Raw genomic sequence first — 18,772 nt, forward strand, 5'->3', positions numbered from 1 at the left:
TGTCAGGTGTCATTATGTATTATCTGTTGATGATTGGATTGGGGGATTATTTTTAACAGTCTGGCTTTGCTGGCAAGAAGTGGTTTTGTGTTTGAAGTATTTATTGTGATGCTGCTCAAGGTGACCAGGAAGCTGTGCAGGAAGGCCAATTTTAAACTGGTGCTGGCTTCATCACATCAGGATCTGCCTTTGTAAGGCAAACCAAGGGATACTGTTTAACGAAGTGGCTTGCCTGAGGTACAGGAGTCATTATAGGGAAATGAGGAACATAAAGTGTGCTTGGTTTTTCATTTAACCTGTATAAAGGTATGGGACAACCATAAGGCCAAGATGGATGGCTGTGTGGCCCTCCTTGGACCCAAGAGCTGCTGTCAGGTTGGGGAGCATGGAGAACGCTTCTAGGCTGTTCTACTTGGCACACGGGAACCGTATAAGCAGACTGTAGGTAGGTAACATTAAAACTTCAGAGAGGCTCAGTCACCATCTGGTGCCACACCGGCGCGTTGCGTTTGTAAATCGGGGAGAGGTACAAGAGGTCGAGGCTCCACCGGCGGCCTGCCGCTGGGACGGGCGGCTCCTGGCGGCAGCTGGGCCAGAAGCGCGGGATTCCCAAAGGGGGCCGGCCCCAGGGCGGCGGAAGCGCCCATCTTGTGCCGACGCGGCCGGGGTGCCGCTAAAGGCGGCGGCGGAGAGCAGCTGCGGCCCTCGGGCAGGGGGTGAATGAGAACAACGGCGAGGCGGGGCGGGGCTGCCCACGGCCGTAGGTGAAGCCACGGAACGTCCCCTTCCCAACCGTGGCGGAAGGAGAAGATAAAACAAGAGCAGCTGAGCGCAAGCGAAGAAGGAAGACCACGGCGGCGCCTGCGCCTCTGCCTCTGCCTCTGCCTCTGCCTCTGCCTCTGCCTCTGCCTCTGCCTCTGCCTCTGCCTCTGCCTCTGCCTCTGCCTCTGCCTCTGCCCCTGCCCCTGCCCCTGCCCCTGCCCCTGCCCCTGCCCCTGCCCCTGCCCCTCCCTCCGCCCCCGCCTCCGCCTCCCCCGTGCGGAGGGGCCGTGACGCGCGGCGCGCAGGCGCAGCGGCTCCCAGCGCCTTTTATATCCGGCCGGCGCCTTTTCTCTCTCCGCGTCCATCCTTTTCTCCTTCCCTCCCGCTCTGTCAGAGCCGCCGCACTCGGTACCGGTACCGGTACCGGTACCGTGCGCTCCCTCGCTCCCTCCCTCCCGTTCTGTGCACGCCTGGCCGGTAGCGCCTCCGACTTGCCCGGCTACCCCATGAAGCGATGGCAGCGGCCAACTTCGGCAAGATCCAGATAGGGATCTACGTGGAGATCAAGCGCAGCGATGGTCAGTGCGGCGGGGCGGCGGCGGAGGCGGGGGGGGGGAGCCGCGAGAGGGGCCCATTGTGTGCGCGGGGCCGGGGAGTGGCCGGGCCTGGCGCGCGCTGCGGTTGTCAGGGGAGCGCTCGCGCTTGGCGGCGCAGCGCGGTTGCGCGGGGCGCGAGCGGCGGGGCCGGGGGGGGGCTGCGGCAGGGCGGGGTGCGGCGGGGGAGGGGAGCAGGCGGGGGGCAATGGCGGGGAGCGGGGCCTAGGGGCAGGGGGAGAGGCCGGGGAGCTGTCGGCAGCGAGCGGGAAGGGCCTTGAAGGGGCTATGAGGTGATGGAGGGCAGAAGGGCCTTCAGTGCGGGGGAATAACTTGTCTGGTGTACGGGCAGCGCGCTGAGAACACGGCACAGCGGGCAGGATGCCTTCGGGCACTTCCATCATTGGACAGAAAGATTGATGTTATTTCAGGTGTTCGTCGTGATTAAAATGTAAGATGAGTGCCTGCTATTTATGCTCACGAGTGGTTACTGCTCCGCTGGGGACCCAGTGTTCCTCATCTTGCCCAGCATCTCCTAGTGGGAGGATGTGTAGTGCTGTCTAGAAACACACGTGAATAAAGGAGGCGTGTGTGACAGGTCTGGGGTGCCAACCCTCCACGTTTCTCTAGTAGGGGAGAGCTAAGATGGGAAGTTCACTGGATGAATCAATGGCAGGTCACCCGTAACCTCATCTCTTTCATGTGAGTGTGAATATGTCATCTGTTCTTGGCCTCTGCAAGGTCTGTGAAGCCTGCTGAACCAGGGTGGGGTTTTGCTGGGATTTTCTGGAAAGATAGATGTGGTTTTACTGAGGTTTTTTGTTTTCTGTTCTTTTTTTTTTTTTAATTTTGTCAGGGTTGAGGAGCTTGCTAAAGGATAAGCAGATCTTTCTATGGGAGGAAAGATCTGGAGGTCAAAGGCACTGAAGTTAGCTAGCTTGGTTTTGTTGTTAGGCAGGAAACAAGAAGCTGGCAAGCTTTGTGCAGTTTGCCTGTCTTGTGTCGTACACTGCAGTTAAACACTACAATAAAGTAATGGTCGGTGTTGTCTGGACGCTGTTAAATCTAACCCCTCAATTTATGCTTAATGGTTTGTGTGTCACATGAAGAATCTGATAGGTCTGGCTGCTATTTGCATAACTTCTGTAAATCTTTGCCTGGGGTTTCAGAAAACCTCACTGTAGCAACTTGTAAAGCTGTTTTTCTGTGGTCTGTGTGAACTTCTAATGAATGTTACTGTTTGGTTTCTATGCCTTCAGAAAATAAGGCATGAGAATGCTTTGCTGCTTCCCCCCTATCCCCTCCGCAGTGTTTTGCTTATTTATGTGAGAAGTGAGGACAGTAACTCTTGAATGTAATAATACTTATTTTGTCACTGTTAGTGGTTTACAAGTTTTGCTGTATCACTTACACATGCAGTGCAGCACATTAAATACGTATCAGTACTCTACTGGGGGTGTGCCTTCACAGCAGTTGCTTGAGCTGCAGGGTTTTGATCATTTGTGTTGGCTCTTATGTGAGCAACCAGACTGCCATGTAATACCAGTCCTGGTTACTATGAGGTTTGCTTGGTTTTGATTGGGAATGGAGGAGGAGGTGGCCTGCTCTGGCTCAGGCTACTGCAGCTTCGCCATTCTCTTCCCATTAAGCCATAGGAGAAACTGACCTGGGTATGTGGAAGGGAGTGTTTTAAGATATCAAAGGACAGCTGGCAATATGTTGCATTGCCTTTCACAAGGTGGGTTTCCAGCCTGAGCTGTGATTACACAGGCAATCGAAATTGATCTAGCTGCTTTGAACAAGGGAAGAGGGTCTTCCTGCCTGTGACTCTGTCAGCTGTGCTGTTCTATAAACCCTCTCTGCCACCCACAGTGCCCAATGATTTTTTTTTTTGTATGATTTAATACAGCAATTGGTTACTTGAGTCGCTAAACACAGTAGAAAACTTCTGTGTGTGCTAGGGTTCTACATCATTAGTGAATTCCAGAAGCTCACAGGGGAAGCTCTGGCCCCAGCCTTATTGGTGTGTAGGAAATGCGTGGCCAGGATTAAGTGGAAGTCTTCATGTATGGTATTCTGGTTCAGTAACAGAGAGCTATCTGCATCTGCTGTACCCAGAACTGGGTAGAGAACTGGGGCTGTGTATTGTACCAGCTGCCCTTGGCTGAAAGCAAGATTAAAACTGTTGAAGAAACTTGGAGAAAGCAGTATGTTAGTCTGAGCTTTTTCTCTTTTATATATATATATTCTTGTCTACAAGAAGTCCTTTTTTAAAACTAAATATTATCTTGAGAGGTATGCATAATAATTCTTTTAGATCTTCCTATTTACCTGCTTACTTGCTGAATTGGAATAGAATAATATTTTGCTTTGTTAGTTGGTTCATTTGAAATATTCTACCAGTTACATTAAACCCTTTTCTAAATGCAGAGTTTTATTAATTCCAGATAACTCTAGTTTTCCTTAAATAAAAAGAAAATCTAACAGGAAAGGTTCTCTTTTTGAGTTTTTTTTTGTTTTGCTTTGTGAAGCATGAATGGTAGAAGTCATACTTGTTCACTACAATAAAATGGCAAAGACATGCGAAGCACAATAAATATGAGAATGAATCCAGAACTTTCTGGAAAGAAAAGTTACGTATTCTGACATCTTGACTAGTTCTAATTATGCTTAAGTGTTTCATGAGAGATTTGTTATAGGACTGAATAGAAAATAGATGTTGTGTAAACAAAAGGCATTGTTAGAAATCATGGCCAAAAACACATGAAGAACAGTGTTTGGATAAAACTCAAAATTTTCAAGGACTAGCGCTGCCAAGCTGCTTACTGTGTATCTGTTTTTTCTCAGTGGGTAAACATTGGTATAAATGTTGTCTACAGTTGCAGATATTTCCAGTTATAACTGGAATAGCTACTTATGCTCATGTAACATAAGAATGTACTGGGTGGTCAGCTAGTTGGCTTTTTATAATAATTTCTGCTACTGACATTTACTAATTATTTCAGTATAGTTTATGCATGTTGCTTGTAATATGCCTTGGTAATCCATCTTGGAAACAGGAAAGACCTCCTTCCATTTAGGCTGTGAATTGCCAAGAGTGGACTGCGTTTCCAGTTTTTAAACATGTGCCTTAACACACGGAAGCTTGGGGAAGTGGGGAGGCACCCAGAAGGTATCTACAAGACTTGCTGTAGTGTTCCTGTCCAGATGATGCTTCTTGTTGAGGTCTAAACATGGGCATTTGTCTGGTGATAGGTTCCCTTTACTTAAATAATAATAGCCTACCACTTTATCTGTGAACTACCTGTATTTGCACTTCTTGTGCATTATCCCATTAATAAGACTTATATAACTACTTTGACAAAGAATATCTGACATTTTTTTCCCTGCATAAATTCAGTTTTCTGAAATAGGATATATTTCTTATTCCCTGCAGCACTTTAGTTTGCTGGTAGTTTTTACTTTTTCAGTCCAGTTGTGTTCTGTCCATTTCTTCTTCAGGCTGTTTCCTATTCCCTGTCTTTGCAGATCTGAAATACTACTTGTAAAGACAGAAAAATTAATTACATATTTACTCATTTTGAAAGCGGGAAGACTACAATTCTGATCTCGTGGTGTCAGAAATAATATAGCAGGTATGAGGAGAAGGACATTCTTGTAATTGGAAGAGTGACTAAAGATTCAGTTGAACTTCCGGGAAAGGGAAAATACTGAGTTTTTCGGGATTATCCATCAAATGGTATGAAAAAGAAAGATCATGAGTTTGTGCCCATTTTTTCGTAACACACGAACAGGATAGCTGTCAGTGCTTGAAAGAAAATGTTAAACTGATAAAGGAGAATAGACTAGGTATAGCTGCTGTGAGGAGTTTGCTACCAGGGGAGGTGGAGGCTAAAAGCATAGCAGAATATTAAAGTGGAAATATCCAGTTTTACACTAAAAATTAAAAAAAATACACCAGTGACCATAAAATGTGTTTTTAGTTCTTCCTGAGTTTAATTAACCTCTAACTCTGATGGAAGGTAGGAAGAAATCTTGCCTGTGGCTGTGTTATTTTTTTAATTGCCTACTTACGGATTTTCTTGTCTCTGAAGCAGCTGGAACTGGTCACAGTCAAAGATAATCCATCCAGTCCAAAAACCTACTGGCAGCTTCTCTCTCCTTAGGCTTTCCAAAACATCATGGTAACCATTTTCACTTTCAAATACAAATAAGTTTAAATATTTGTAGCAGTCAGGGCTGTACTTTTTTTCTTTAAAGTCCAGCTTCTGTCAAATTGATGTTTTTCAGAGTTGAGAGCCTGTAGCATCTTCTTGTCTGCTGGGTAGTCCTGTATGATGATCTAGATCTTTACATGCAACTCCCAATATCAACAATGATTTTATAGCAGGATAGAAGGCATAGCAGTGCTATAAAAGTTCTCTTCAGGTTTTGGTAGTCACCCTATTTTACAAGCTCTTGAGGATAGTTTTAAATGGTAATGTGCTTTTACTCTTTCCTTTGGTAACATACACCTATTTGTTCCCTGTGCTTGAGATTTTCTTGTTACCACATTTGGATCATTTGACTAAATTACCTAATCCTTATGTAAGCCATATGGACACAACATGTCTTTGTTCTTCTGTCATGGTCAGATCACACACAGGGTTTCACGTATGCTCTTGCTGGTTGAGCTTGTGGGTCCAAAATTCTGGCTTACTTATCTATGGCTCTCGTATTGTTTCGTACAGCATTTCTGGGGATTGGTCTTACAGAACTGTTGACCAGGAAGATGTGTTGGAGTTTCTCTGTTCTGTTTAAGATCACTTTGAGTTCAGCTTTTGTTAATCACTGTAACTCACAGCCTCTCAGATATTTTTGTAGGCCTTCTGTATTTTGCATAAATAGCTTTTGAATGACAAGAGCTGAGTCCAAATCTTCAGACAGTCTTCTCATCTTTGCTCCATAAGTGTGTCTAATACAGCATTGCATACTGGCAAAAATGTCTTTAGAGCTGTACATGGCTACTAGGATTACACAGTTTGCATTGCATGTCTTTTTCCTCTCTGATCATGTAAGAGTCTATCCTTTGTCTCTGATAGATACAGTTATTGCTCTTTCCTCCCAGTCTCTATAGTGGTCTGTTGTCTGGGCCCAGTTTTACTTGTCTTTTCTTCCTACATCTTTATGAAATGAAGACTTTGCTACTGTGGCACCAAGCACAGCTTCCTATGTTGTTGAAGTGGGAAGAGAAGATAAATCGTTGGGAAGAGGTCATGCCTGACCTAAGAGTAATGTCATTGCAGAAGTATCTCTTTCTACTTGCTCTAGAAGATAAATTAGTCTTTTGAGGTCTTTTAATACATTCACTTACTTACAGACAATGTAGAGAACTGCATATGAAGTATTTACCAGGGGAAATCCTTTCCTGGGGCACAAAATCTGTAGCATATTTATTGTTTTGACCTGTGGAATGGCCACTGTGATTTTTATTTTTTTTTTTGTGCTTGAGGAGTAAGTAACGGAGCGCACTAAATGCGCCTCATTGCTTTGTTCTTGAGTTATTCCTTTGTAAACATTTATTGCTTGCATCATAAAGCATGGGTATTTTTCTTTTGTGGGCTTTTTTTGGTTGGTTGGTTTTTTTTTAAACTTTTTGCTGTGTTGTTTTTTGGCTTGGCTTGTCTTCCTCACCATGCTGTGTGACTGGGTCTGATATCAGGAAGCGAATGCTGTGTTCAGCCCATGGTAAACGCTAAAATGTGGTCTTCATTATAGTTTTTCACAGTATGGAAAAGAATTAAATAACTCTTGGTACATTAGAGGTTTATATTAACCTTTCAGAGTTAAGTTAAATTTCTAATGTAATGCAAACTATGGAAGTCCACAGAAAGGACTATGAAACAGTCTTGACTTTATCCAGTAGTAAGAATGTCTAGTAAATAAAATGCATGATCAGGAAGGATGGTGTTTGTAATTTAAAATTGAAGAGTATTTAAGAAGACATAGGCTTTTCATACTCATGCCTCTGTAGCATAGTTAAAACTATTTGGAAATGTAGATGCTTTCAGTGTGTATTCCTAGATGTAGGGTAGAAAGGTTTTGTGGAGCTGTAGTACATTCTTTGTTGTATCTGTTAATCTCTTTGAAAACTACAAATAAGCTTTCAGGTATATGAACAATTCTTTTTGCTTGCTTGAAAGCTTATGTATGTTTTCCACTTTTACCACTTGCATCTTTTCAGAAGTCTTTTTGCATTTTTGGAGGAAATAGTTACAGTTCCTTCTAATGTAATTTTTTAAAAAACTTGCTTGCAGTTATATGTTCCAAACTGCTAGGTTTTATTGTGATGTGGTACTTGGGGTTGTATTGTGACTTGGTATTTGGGGTTTTATTTAAATTGCTTTTAATACTGAACATTGACACTAATACAAATGTACCTAGCTGTATTCTTTGGATCAAATTTTCCTGGGTTGTAATAGATATTTTTATACTCATCTAAGATTGTTAGATACCCCTCATAAGTTAGTGACAGTTAATTTTGGCTATTGATGTGATTCCACAGCTGTTTGAGATGTTTAACTCTGGGCTGCTTGTCTGTGCACTGCGTCTGTGTTAGTTTTTAGTTAAATGTGCTGTGGGGAAGTGAGGGAGGGAGGAAGGGGTGGAGGGGCAGGCAGGGAACTAAAACTATTGTAATCCAGATGTAGATTGTCTTAAACTACTGTTAGCTATATCCTTAAATCTGTTCTTACTGTGTATGTGCAGACACATGTGCTGTTGCTTCTTTTTCTGTCCTAGTTCCTTTCCTTAAAACTTTCACTTTTTTTTTGTATTGCTATTTGAGTACTGTTCTTTTATTTTCACTCAAAGAATTAAAAAGCACTATTGTTTCCTGTAGCGTTCCCAGTATATAGATAGACAGGTGACTGACATGATTTTCCCACATTTTTAACCTCTGTAAAGGAATGCTTTCAATTCTGTAGTAAGTGTTTAGCTGTGAGGCAGTACTGACTGTGTTTGGTACTCTGGAAATACATTTTGTTCATGTCCCTGGAAGTCACACGTGGTAAACAGGTCAGTTGTGGCTTAGGTCATCCCTAAACAGTTGAGTCCCTGGAAGTTGGTAGAGTACACCTACTATGTTAAATAGTTCTCTCAAGTGGAGCTACCATTGGAGGTAGAGGAGGGGGCTAGATGTCCTTGTCCTGTGCCATTCTTCTCCATGCCTCGTAATCACTCTTGGAAAGTAGAGCAGCCACAGACTGTCATTCTCTGGGAGGATGTTGCAAAGGATGGCATTGCCATTTCCCTGTTAAAAAGTGTTCTGTGCAGTCAATTTTGCTGTGTTTGAATTTGGCCATTGTTAAATATGTAAAACTGGATTTTACATCTGTTAGATAAAAGGTAATAAACCTATGTGAAAAATCAGAATTGCCTTTCTTGGAGAAGAAAATGAATTTATCAGGCTTATGCTTGTTAGCTTTTATAAAATGTGTGTTGTGCACTAAATCATTTACATGAGCAGAACATGCCTAGAAGACTCTTTACTATTTATTACAGTCTAAATTCAGTTGTTCCATGTTGCTAGGAACTCGGGTTACTTTTAGAATTGCTTAGTTGAAAGCTGTAGCTAGAGATTCTTGAAGATAATGCTATAAAACTGTGTGCCCAACTAAAACTTTAAGTGACATTTAAAAAAATGTGAATTATCAGTTAATTTAGTAATTAAGGCACTTGATTTTTTTGTTTATTTTGAATGGGGTCTTGTTTAGCAACACTGAGTCTGATCTTGTATTTGACTTCTGAGAAAGAAGAATGAAGAATTTTGCTCCTTAAAGACTTGAATGTGGTAGTAGAGATTTTCATTTTGGTTTTGCATCAGGCATAACCTGCTAATAAGTTTCTCAGACTTGTAAAGGGGTTAATTTGAGTTCCTTGCCACTTTTGCAACACTGACACTGTAAAACTAATTGTCCAATCCCAGTGACTTCAGTGTAACATGCAAATAAGTGTCTTTTACTGTTGCTTCATTTTGGTGGGTGGTCATGCTTTTCATGCAAGGGAATGTTACTATCTTTCAAGTTACCACTGAAGCTTTGTCAAGTGCTAGTTTGAGCTTTTCATGGCTACTGTTAGGCACTGGCAGCTTTGTGTAATCTCAGGTGCTGGAAGCATGAGTATTTTCAGTCTCTTCTGTTACAGGTAGAGCTGCCTTCAGTGGATGAATGCACTGAATGTGTGAGTGGACGGAGGTGGGCTTTGCTTAAAAATTTCTCATCAGAAGAAAGGTGCATTGCATACTTGTGCCCTTGCAGAGTTTTGCTTTAGAATTTTTTGTTGCACAGTGGGACATATTTGACAGTCACTAAAATTTGTTACTTTCTTTGTGGCTGAGCTACATACTGAGTTTGTAGTGTATTTCAGATGGATCTATAAAAGCATTTGCTAGAGATGCAGGCATGCATAGTGATGTGGTGATGAGATCTCTGGCTCCAGGAAGAAGGCAGCAGGAATGAATTCAGTTTGAAAAGCACATACACGCCTGGATTTTGGAATGCTCCAAGTTTTTGATTCAGTTTTGGGTTATGTTTTCATGTAGTTGAATTCAGATCATGATGAATGAGGTGAATATAAATCACAACCTGATTTTTAAGTTATAATAAGCTTTCATCAAACACAGAAGAATTAAAATGTTACTTAGTTTTCTTGTTGGTTTGAGCTTTTAGAACCTTGTTGAGATAAGGGAAAAATACAACATTTGAGAGTAAAGGTTTCTGATTTTTAACCAGAAGCAACAGTTTGCAGCTCTAATAAATTGAGTAATGGTACATATGCTTGCTAACATAACATAGTAAAGTAAGGGACATGGAAAAAGCAAACAACAAAATGCTATTTGACAGGGTGGGTTATGAAAAGCAAATGCAACTATTTGGAAACAACTATAGAAAGTGCTGGTAGAAATTTTCTATGTGGTGCAGGAAACTATAGTTCTAGTCAGCTGCTGTCAGTTTCAGAGAAAGTAGAGAAAATCATGGAAAGGTGTCTGCCATTTATTCAGGCAGCAAACAAAATGACGAAGGGGGGAAGGGAGGCAGAAGGCTGGCCAAGTCATCTCAGTCTTTTGGCAGAGGATATGTGCCACACTGTTTGAATCCACCACAATCTTAAATCCTATTGCTAAAAAAACTTCAACATCCACTAAACCCCAGTGCTGTTTAAAAGAAATACTTAACTGGATCTGTTTTTGCTTCTGTATACCATAACTGTACTGAAATCTATACTGAACACAGAAGACTGATCTGCAAAAGCATATAGCAAATTATTCTGGAGAGGAGCTTTCGGAAGCAGTTTTAAAAGATTTTAAAGAAGCTGCCTGTGAAATTGTCCTAAAGACTCCAAGTAACTACTGACTAAATGTACAAAAATATGTCAAATTATATTCAGTTTTACAAAGATAAAAAAAATATGACAGGACATTGAACTATTCCTGGAACTTGTATACAAGTTGTCAATTAATAGGAAATATGTGAATGTCATACCAGAAATTGAACGAAAACCTTCACTTACACAGCAGCAGTAAGAGGAAAGTGTAAGAGAGGACAGATAATACGATCATGGCATAGATTAACATCTTGTTCTCATTTGAGTGAAGTTTGCTGCTCTGATTGCTTCATGTTTCTTAAATCTAAGAACTGAAGGGGGCTTATGTAGACCATGAAAGGGAGCAGTGTTGGAAAACCTTGCAGGAATTTTGAAAATAGGTAGATTATTGTCGATTTGTTTTGGGCTTTTTTTTTTTTCACACTTCAAAGGGAGATTTTTGTGTGAAGAAGTTTACTTTAAGAAAAGCAAATGAAAACTCCCCCCCCCCCAAGACTTTCATTGAAGAATGTGATTATTTAAAAATAAAAAAACAACAACAAACCCACAACAAAACACTTATGAAGTGTTTCTGCTTTTTCTGGAGGTTCCTCCATTTCCTTTAAGTACACTTGCCACTACATAAGAAGTACCCAGTGGATTGAAGTGGTGGTTCATGGAGCCCAACAATAACAGGAGAGACTATATAGGGAAAGCAGGTCAGCCTTGTTACTGTCTGCAATCTTTGTCTTCCCCTGATACCTAGAATTGTCATAGAATCATAGAATCGTTAGGGTTGGAAAGGACCTTAAGATCATCTAGTTCCAGCCCCCTGCTGTGGGCAGGGACACCTTATGCTAAATCATATCACCCAAGGCCTCGTCCAGCCTGGCCTTGGACACTGGCAGGGATGGAGCATTCACAACCTCCCTGGGCAACCTATTCCAGTGCCTCACCACCCTAACAGGAAAGAATTTCCTTCTTATATCCAACCTAAACTTCCCCTATTTATGTTTTAACCCGTTACCCCTTGTCCTGTCACTACAGTCTCTAATGAAGAGTCCCTCCCCAGCATCCCTATAGGCCCCCTTCAGATACTGGAAGGCTGCTGTGAGGTCTCTACGCAGCCTTCACTTCTCCAGGCTGAACAGCTCCAACTTCCTCAGCCTGTCTTCATATGGGAGGTACTCCAGTCCCCTGATCATCCTCGTGGCCCTTCTCTGGACGTGTTGCAACAGTTCCATGTCCTTTTTATGTTGAGGACACCAGAACTGCACACAATACTCCAGGTGAGGTCTCAGGAGAGCAGAGTAGAGGGGCAGGATCACCTCCTTTGACCTGCTGGTCATGTTCCTTTTGATGCAGCCCAGGATATGGTTGGCTTTCTGGGCTGTGAGCGCACACTGCAGCTAGCTCATGTTCATTTTCTCATCAACCAACACCCCCAAGTCCCTCTCCATAGGGCTGCTCTGAATCTCTTCTCTGCCCAACCTGTAGCTATGCCTGGGATTGCTCCGACCCCGGTGTAGGACCTTGCACTTGTCATGGTTAAACTTCATGAGGTCGACATCAGCCCACCTCACAAGTGTGTCGAGGTCCCTCTGGATGGCATTCCTTCCCTCCAGCATATCAACCGAACCACACAGCTTGGTGTCATCAGCAAACTTGCTGAGGGCGCACTCAATCCCACTGTCCATGTCAGCAACAAAGATGTTGAACAAGACCGATCCCTGAGGGACACCACTCATTACTGGTCTCCAGCTGGACATTGAGCCATTGACCACAACTCTTTGTGTGTGGCCATCCAGCCAGTTCTTTATCCACCGAGTGGTCCATCCATCAAATTGATGTCTCTCCAATTTAGAGACAAGGATGTCATGTGGGGCAGTGTCAAACACTTTGCACAAGTCCAGGTAGATGACATCAACTGCTCTACCCCTGTCCATCAGTTCTGTAGCCCCATCATAGCGAGCCACCAGATTGGTCAGGCAGGATTTCCCCTTAGTGAAGCCATACTGGCTGTCACCAAGCACCTTGTTGATTTTCATGTGCCTTAGCATGCCTTCCAGGAGAATGTGCTCCAAGATTTTGGCAGGCACAGAAGTGAGACTGACTGGTCTGTAATTCCCCGGGTTATCCATTTTCCCTTTCTTGAAAATGGGGGTTATATTTCCCTTTTTGCAGTCATTGGGAACTTCACCTGACTGCCATGATTTCTCAAATATGATGGCCAGTGGCTTAGCAACTTCATTTGCCAGCTCCTTCAGGACCCGCGGATGAGTCTCATCAGGACCCACCGACTTGTGCACGTTCAGATTTTTAAGATGGTCTCGAACCAGTTCCTCTCCTACAGTGGGCTCAAGGTCTTCATTCTCACAGTTCCTGCATCTGCCTTCCAAGACTTGGGTGGTGTGGTCAGAGCCTTTGCCAGTGAAGACCGTGGTAAAGAAGTCATTCAGAACCTCAGCCTTCTCCAAATCCTGTGTAGCCAGTTCTCCTGAGAGCTTCCTGAGGGGGCCTACATTCTCCCTAGTCTGTTTTTTATTTGCTATGTACTTGTAGAATCCCTTCCTGTTATCTTTAATACCTCTAGCTAAGTTTAATTCTAACTGGGCCTTAGCTTTCCTAACCTGGTCCCTAGCTTCCCAGACAACCTCCCTGTACTCTTCCCATGCTACCTGTCCTTGCTTCCACTTATTATAAGCCTCTTTTTTCATTTGAATTTTCCTCAGGAGCTCCTTATCCATCCAAGGAGGTCTCCTGGCCCTCCTGCTGCACTTCCTTCTGGTTGGGATGCAACACTCCTGAGCTTGTAGCAGGTGATCCTTGAATATGAACCAAGAGTCTTGGGCCCCTCTGCCCTCTAGGGCTGTATCCCAAGGAACCTTCCTAAGCAGGACCTGAAGAGGCCAAAGTCTGCTCTCTTGAAGTCCAGGGCAGTGAGCTTGCTGCACGCTCTTCTCACTGTCCTGAGGATCTCAAACTCGACCATCTCATGATCGCTGCATCCAGGGCTGCCCTGGAGCGTCACATTTCCAACAAGCCCTTCCCTGTTGGTGAGCACGAGGTCAAGCACGGCCCCTCTCCCTGTTGGCTCCTCTATTACTTGCAGAAGGAAGTTGTCTTCTACACAATCGAGGAACCTCCTGGATTGCTTGTGCCAGGCCGTACCGTCCTTCCAACAGATGTCAGGGTGGTTGAAGTCACCCATGAGAACAAGGGCCTGTGAGCGTGAGGCTTTTCCTATCTGTCTATGGAGTGCTTCATCCTCAGGTTCTCCTTGATCAGGCGGTCTCCAACAGATCCCCACAGTAATGTCTCCCATAGCTATATTCCCTTTAACTCTGACCCACAAACTCTCTGTGGCCTGCTCACCTGTCCCCAGACAGTTCCATACTCTCCAGCCTATCCCTAACATAACGGGCAACTCCCCCTCCCCGCCTGCCAGGCCTGTCTTTTCTAAAGAGCCTGTAACCTTCCATTCTAACACTCCAGTCATAGGAGCCATCCCACCATATTTCTGTGATGCCTATTATATCATACCCCCATAGACATGCACACATCTCTAATTCCTCTTGTTTGTTCCCCATGCTACGGGCATTTGTATAGAGGCATCTGAGCCGAGCTCCAACTGAAGCTGGCTCATTGGCTGGAGCAGCTGGGATATCTCTACATTGCTCCGTGCATTTATTATAGGTTCTGGCAACTGACTGGATGTGTTGGAATGGAATGATGCTCCCCTCCCCCAACACATCTAGTTTAAAGCCTCCTTGACCAGCCTGGCAAGCCTCCTACCAAAATTGCTCTTTCCCTTCTTTATCAGACCAGCTCCACCAGCCCCCCCCTAGACCTGGCCTACAAGCGTGGGTCCCGTGTTAAAGACACCCAAACGCCTGACTATGACACCACCCTTTTAACCAGTTATTAACCTGGCCAATCCTCCTAGGTTTTTTTAGGTCCTCCCCTGTACCCTGGAGAATTGATGAAAAGACCACCTGAGCTCCAGAGCCCCTAACCACCTCCCCCAGGGCTCTGTAGTCCTTCTTTATGTTCCCCAGGCTACTACTATCTATGTCCCTAGCACCCACATGTATCACCAGGAGTGGGTAAGAGTCCGTGGGACTTACTACAGCAGGCAGCCTCTCTGCCCCATTCCTGATCTGTGCCCCCGGTAGGCAACACACCTCCCTTGAGACAGGGTCTGGCCGGCAGACAAGTGCTTCTGTCCCTTTCAGTGTATAGTCCCCTACTACTACAACCCGCCGCTTTTTTTCCTAGCAGCACCGGTAGAGATTTTCTTTACCAGCGCATCAGCCGGCTGTTTCTGGCTCGAGTGCATTTCCTCATTAGCCCCCTGCAGGACAGCAAAGCGGTTCTGCATGGAGACAGGGGATTTAGGGGGAAGCCCCTCACTTTTGGTTGTCCTTTTCCTTCTTTTTTTTGTTGTTTTTTTTTGTCACTGATTCCGAGCTTCCCGGGTTAACGGCCTCCTTCTTTCCTTCATGAGGCAGAGGTGAAGCTCGAGGCCCCTGCACAGTTTGGGTGTGGAGCGAGCATTCCTGCTTCCTCTCAGCTTCCCTGACATCTCGCAGTCTATTAACAGCATTCTGCAGCTCAACCACCTGCTGCAGGAGGACCCCCACCAGGGAGCACCTATATCTGGGATATTAGAAGTACAACTTTGCCTGGTCCTATTAAATAGCCATTTGTAGACCTATTGTCTGTATTTATTGAATACCTTTCTGACCCAACTTAACACTCTCTGCCTCCACAACCTCTTTTGGAAGCAAGACTGGAAAGTTCCCTGATTGCTGCATGGAAAAGTACATTACTACTTTTACATTACTGCAACCAGTGTGCCTTAAGGGAGTGCTCCCACCTTCAGTGTTGCAGGAGTTGTTTAGTAATGATTTCTACTCATTTTTGTCCTTTATTGTTGTAAAGTGCAATCAAATCCACCCAGTCTTTTCCTCAGAAGGGAGCAGTCTCGCTCACCTTGGTATCTTCATTCTCTTTGTTGTCTTAGATGTCCTTCTTACCTCTAATTCTGTGACATCTTTTTTTTTTTTTTTGAGGCGTGAAGAATAGTGCCACAGTACTTGATGTGCATGTAGCAAAGTTTTATTTATAGTTCGAAAATGGCACTTTTATGTTTTACAGGCTGCTTTTTTCTGTTGTAGCTGCATGTTGAGTAGAAGTTTTAAGAGAACTGTGTTAAGGATCTCTTACTTGAGGTGTAACTTACAGTTCCATTTTCAGGATTGTATTCCCATAATACAGAATATTTTTCTCTGGCTGCATTAAGTTTCTTTTGTCTATGTTGAAGCTCATTTGCCACCTTTTTGTGTACTCCCTTGTATTTGAGAGGCTCTTCTGAAGTCCTGGCATCTGACTACCCAGAATGCTGACTTGCCCAAGGGTCAGACTCCAAAACTAGTGTAATGCAGAGTGTGACAGAACACCAGGCTGGAAGATGATGTGTAAGTTTCTAGCTAATATTTTCAAAGGCCTGTATCATAAAAGAAGACAGTGCTTCATTTCCCCAGTCCTGTCCTTCATTAGCACTTGTTTGCATGTAATCTTGTACAGAGGATTACAGTATTTCATGGTCTGGATTGTTCAGATTGTGAATTTATTTTGCACCTGGTTTTACTCTCGTGTCCTGGTATCATGAACATTCTCATTGCACGTGCACTAGTTCACTTTGAGGCTCCCATCTGGAGTGAACCAGATGACCTACCTCTTATAGGAAACCTAAACTTCCTTGATGTCTTCTTAAGAGACCTCAACTGCGTCATTTGTCTCTCACTGCTCAGACAGTCCTTCTGTGTTTTAGTAAGCATTACACTTCCATATGCTTGTGTATGTCCCTAGGTGTACAGCATATGCTCCTGTTCATGTTCTTAAAAGCATCATAGTTGGAGGCTGCAAAGCAGTTGTCTCGCTTCTGTGTAGGTTAGAGGGAATAACAATAAAAAAAAATGGAGAGATCTTAGGGCTCAAGGCATGCCGCTTGGGACCGCAGGAGTGCGTCTGTTAGAAGGATTTCAGTTGAAACAGAAAATGAACTTTGAACATGTATCTTCTGATCATCTGTTGCTTCCTCATGCTATGCTTTAGTTTACTTTGAAAGTGGCTTTGGAGCACACTAAATTCATTTTGGATAAAACTTAGCTGGAGGGTACACTCCAGATATGTACATCATGCACTCCAAGGCATGTTCAGTCCGTGACACTAGACTCCCCCCAGTCCCTTCTGAAGTGTGTGGTGTGAATATCTGATCCCCAGCACCACCTGCTTTGCCCTGCAGCTCTGCTACTTGCCACAGCAGGTGCAGCTAAGGAACCTGGGCTGGGCACTAAGTGCTGTAGTTGTGAGCAATGTGCCATGAAAGGTCAGTCCCAGGGCTGTTGTGGACATGAACAAACCCGTACCAGTTGTCTTAGGGTTTCTGTCCACGATGGGTCTAGAAAAGACACAGAAGTATATCCAGGATTCATTTTTGTTTTTTTTTTAATTGCCACCTAGCATTGCCTGCTGCTTGAGAATGACAAGGTTGGTCATGGGTTGTGCCATGTTTCAGTAAGAGTATGACATGGTCTAACTGGACAGCAAGTGAAAGGGCCTTACAAGAGTTGCCTCCACACCCCATCAAAAAAAGAATGAATGTAGTGGTACCCCAACAACAAAGTCAGCATAATTGAATAGAAGGATTTTAGGTCATGGTGCAATTGGCCATAACATAGACATCAATTTTAGAAGTGATACCAGCTCAACCTACTTGTTTTTTGCACTAAAAGAAGGGGGAAAATTATAAATCTAATCGAAACATTGTAGAAATGTGTAGTGCCTTGATTAAAAGTAGTAGCAAATAGTGGAGGACAGATGCCAAAGTGCTTCTTTCTATTTATTGCTGTCTTAGAGGTGGAACAGGTAAACACAGTGCTGAATCCTGGGGCTGAGTGCAGGGTGACCTGACCTGAGCTTAGTCCTGCTTTGTCAGTATGGGAGAGGCTTTGTGCAGCATTATGGGTATCGATCTATTAGAAGTTTCTCTGAATTTCAGTAAAATATAGAGTATGAAAAAATATTCAGATCAAGTTTAATACACAAACAATAAGGAATTTCACAGTGTACCTAATAATTTCAACCTAATGGTATGCCTTCTGAGATTAGTTTTAGGACTGGCTGGCTTGATTTCCCCATTCATTAGTTACTCACTCCTGGAAGCAGAGTAACCTGCAGCACAGAGGTAAACCCATCTGTCCTGCTGCACTGTAGTAAGATATCACTGGCCTGGTGCAGAACTTGGTGGTGAAGGTACATCTTTTTAGATGCTTATGTGCCCCAAGAGTGAGGCTGCTGAAGAACACCAGAACAACCAACAAGTGGATAAAGCTGCTTAGATTGAAGTTGCTCAGATGGATTTAGAATGGCAACATAAGGGTGAATTATTTTTAGCCCAGTGGGCCCATGACACCTCATGCCATCAAGGCAGAGATGAAACATATGGATTTGCTTGTGATTGAGGGGTGAACTTGATAATGGACACTATTGCCCAGGTTATCCATGAGTGTGAAACATGTGCTGCAATTAAACAAGCTAAATGGTTAAAGCCTCTTTGGTATGGAGAAAGATGGCTGAAGTACAAATACGGAGAGGCCTGGCAGACTGACTGTATCACACTCCCACCAACCCGCCAGGGCAAGTGCCAGGTGCTTCCCATTCTGGAAGCACCCACTGGATGGCTGGAACCATACTCTGTGCCCCATGCCACTGCCCGGAACAATATTCTGGGCCTTGAGAAACAGATTTTGTGGTGACACGGCACCCCAGAGAGAACTGAGTCAGACAATGATACTCATTTCCGGAACAACCTTGGGCCAAAGAGCATGGCATTGAGTGGGTATATCACATCCCCTGCCATACACCGGCCTCTGGGAAAATCGAACGGTACAATGGGCTGTTAAAAACTACACTGAGAGCAATGGATGGTGGGACTTTAAAACATTGGGATACACATTTACCAAAGGCCACCTGGTTGGTCAGCTCCAGAGAATCTGCCAACAGGGTTG

At 44.0% G+C, this 18,772-nt stretch overlaps 1 protein-coding gene across 2 annotated transcripts in view; it reads left to right on the top strand.

Moving 5' to 3' along the window:
- The first annotated feature begins 1,186 nt into the window (after nt 1-1,186).
- The window catches only part of KIF2A (kinesin family member 2A), a 67,229-nt gene continuing 49,643 nt past the window's right edge, over nt 1,187-18,772 (top strand). For both annotated transcript variants that reach the window (XM_057429582.1, XM_057429583.1), the window contains exon 1: nt 1,187-1,340. In XM_057429582.1, the coding sequence (XP_057285565.1) occupies nt 1,277-1,340 (64 nt within the window). In that variant the 5' untranslated portion in view covers nt 1,187-1,276. The remainder of the gene's footprint in view (nt 1,341-18,772) is intronic.

The sequence above is a fragment of the Pezoporus wallicus genome, unplaced genomic scaffold (assembly GCF_028554395.1).
Source record: "Pezoporus wallicus isolate ANWC-B61680 ecotype Strahan unplaced genomic scaffold, APGP_CSIRO_Pwel_v1 contig_8665, whole genome shotgun sequence".
Taxonomy (NCBI): domain Eukaryota; kingdom Metazoa; phylum Chordata; class Aves; order Psittaciformes; family Psittacidae; genus Pezoporus; species Pezoporus wallicus.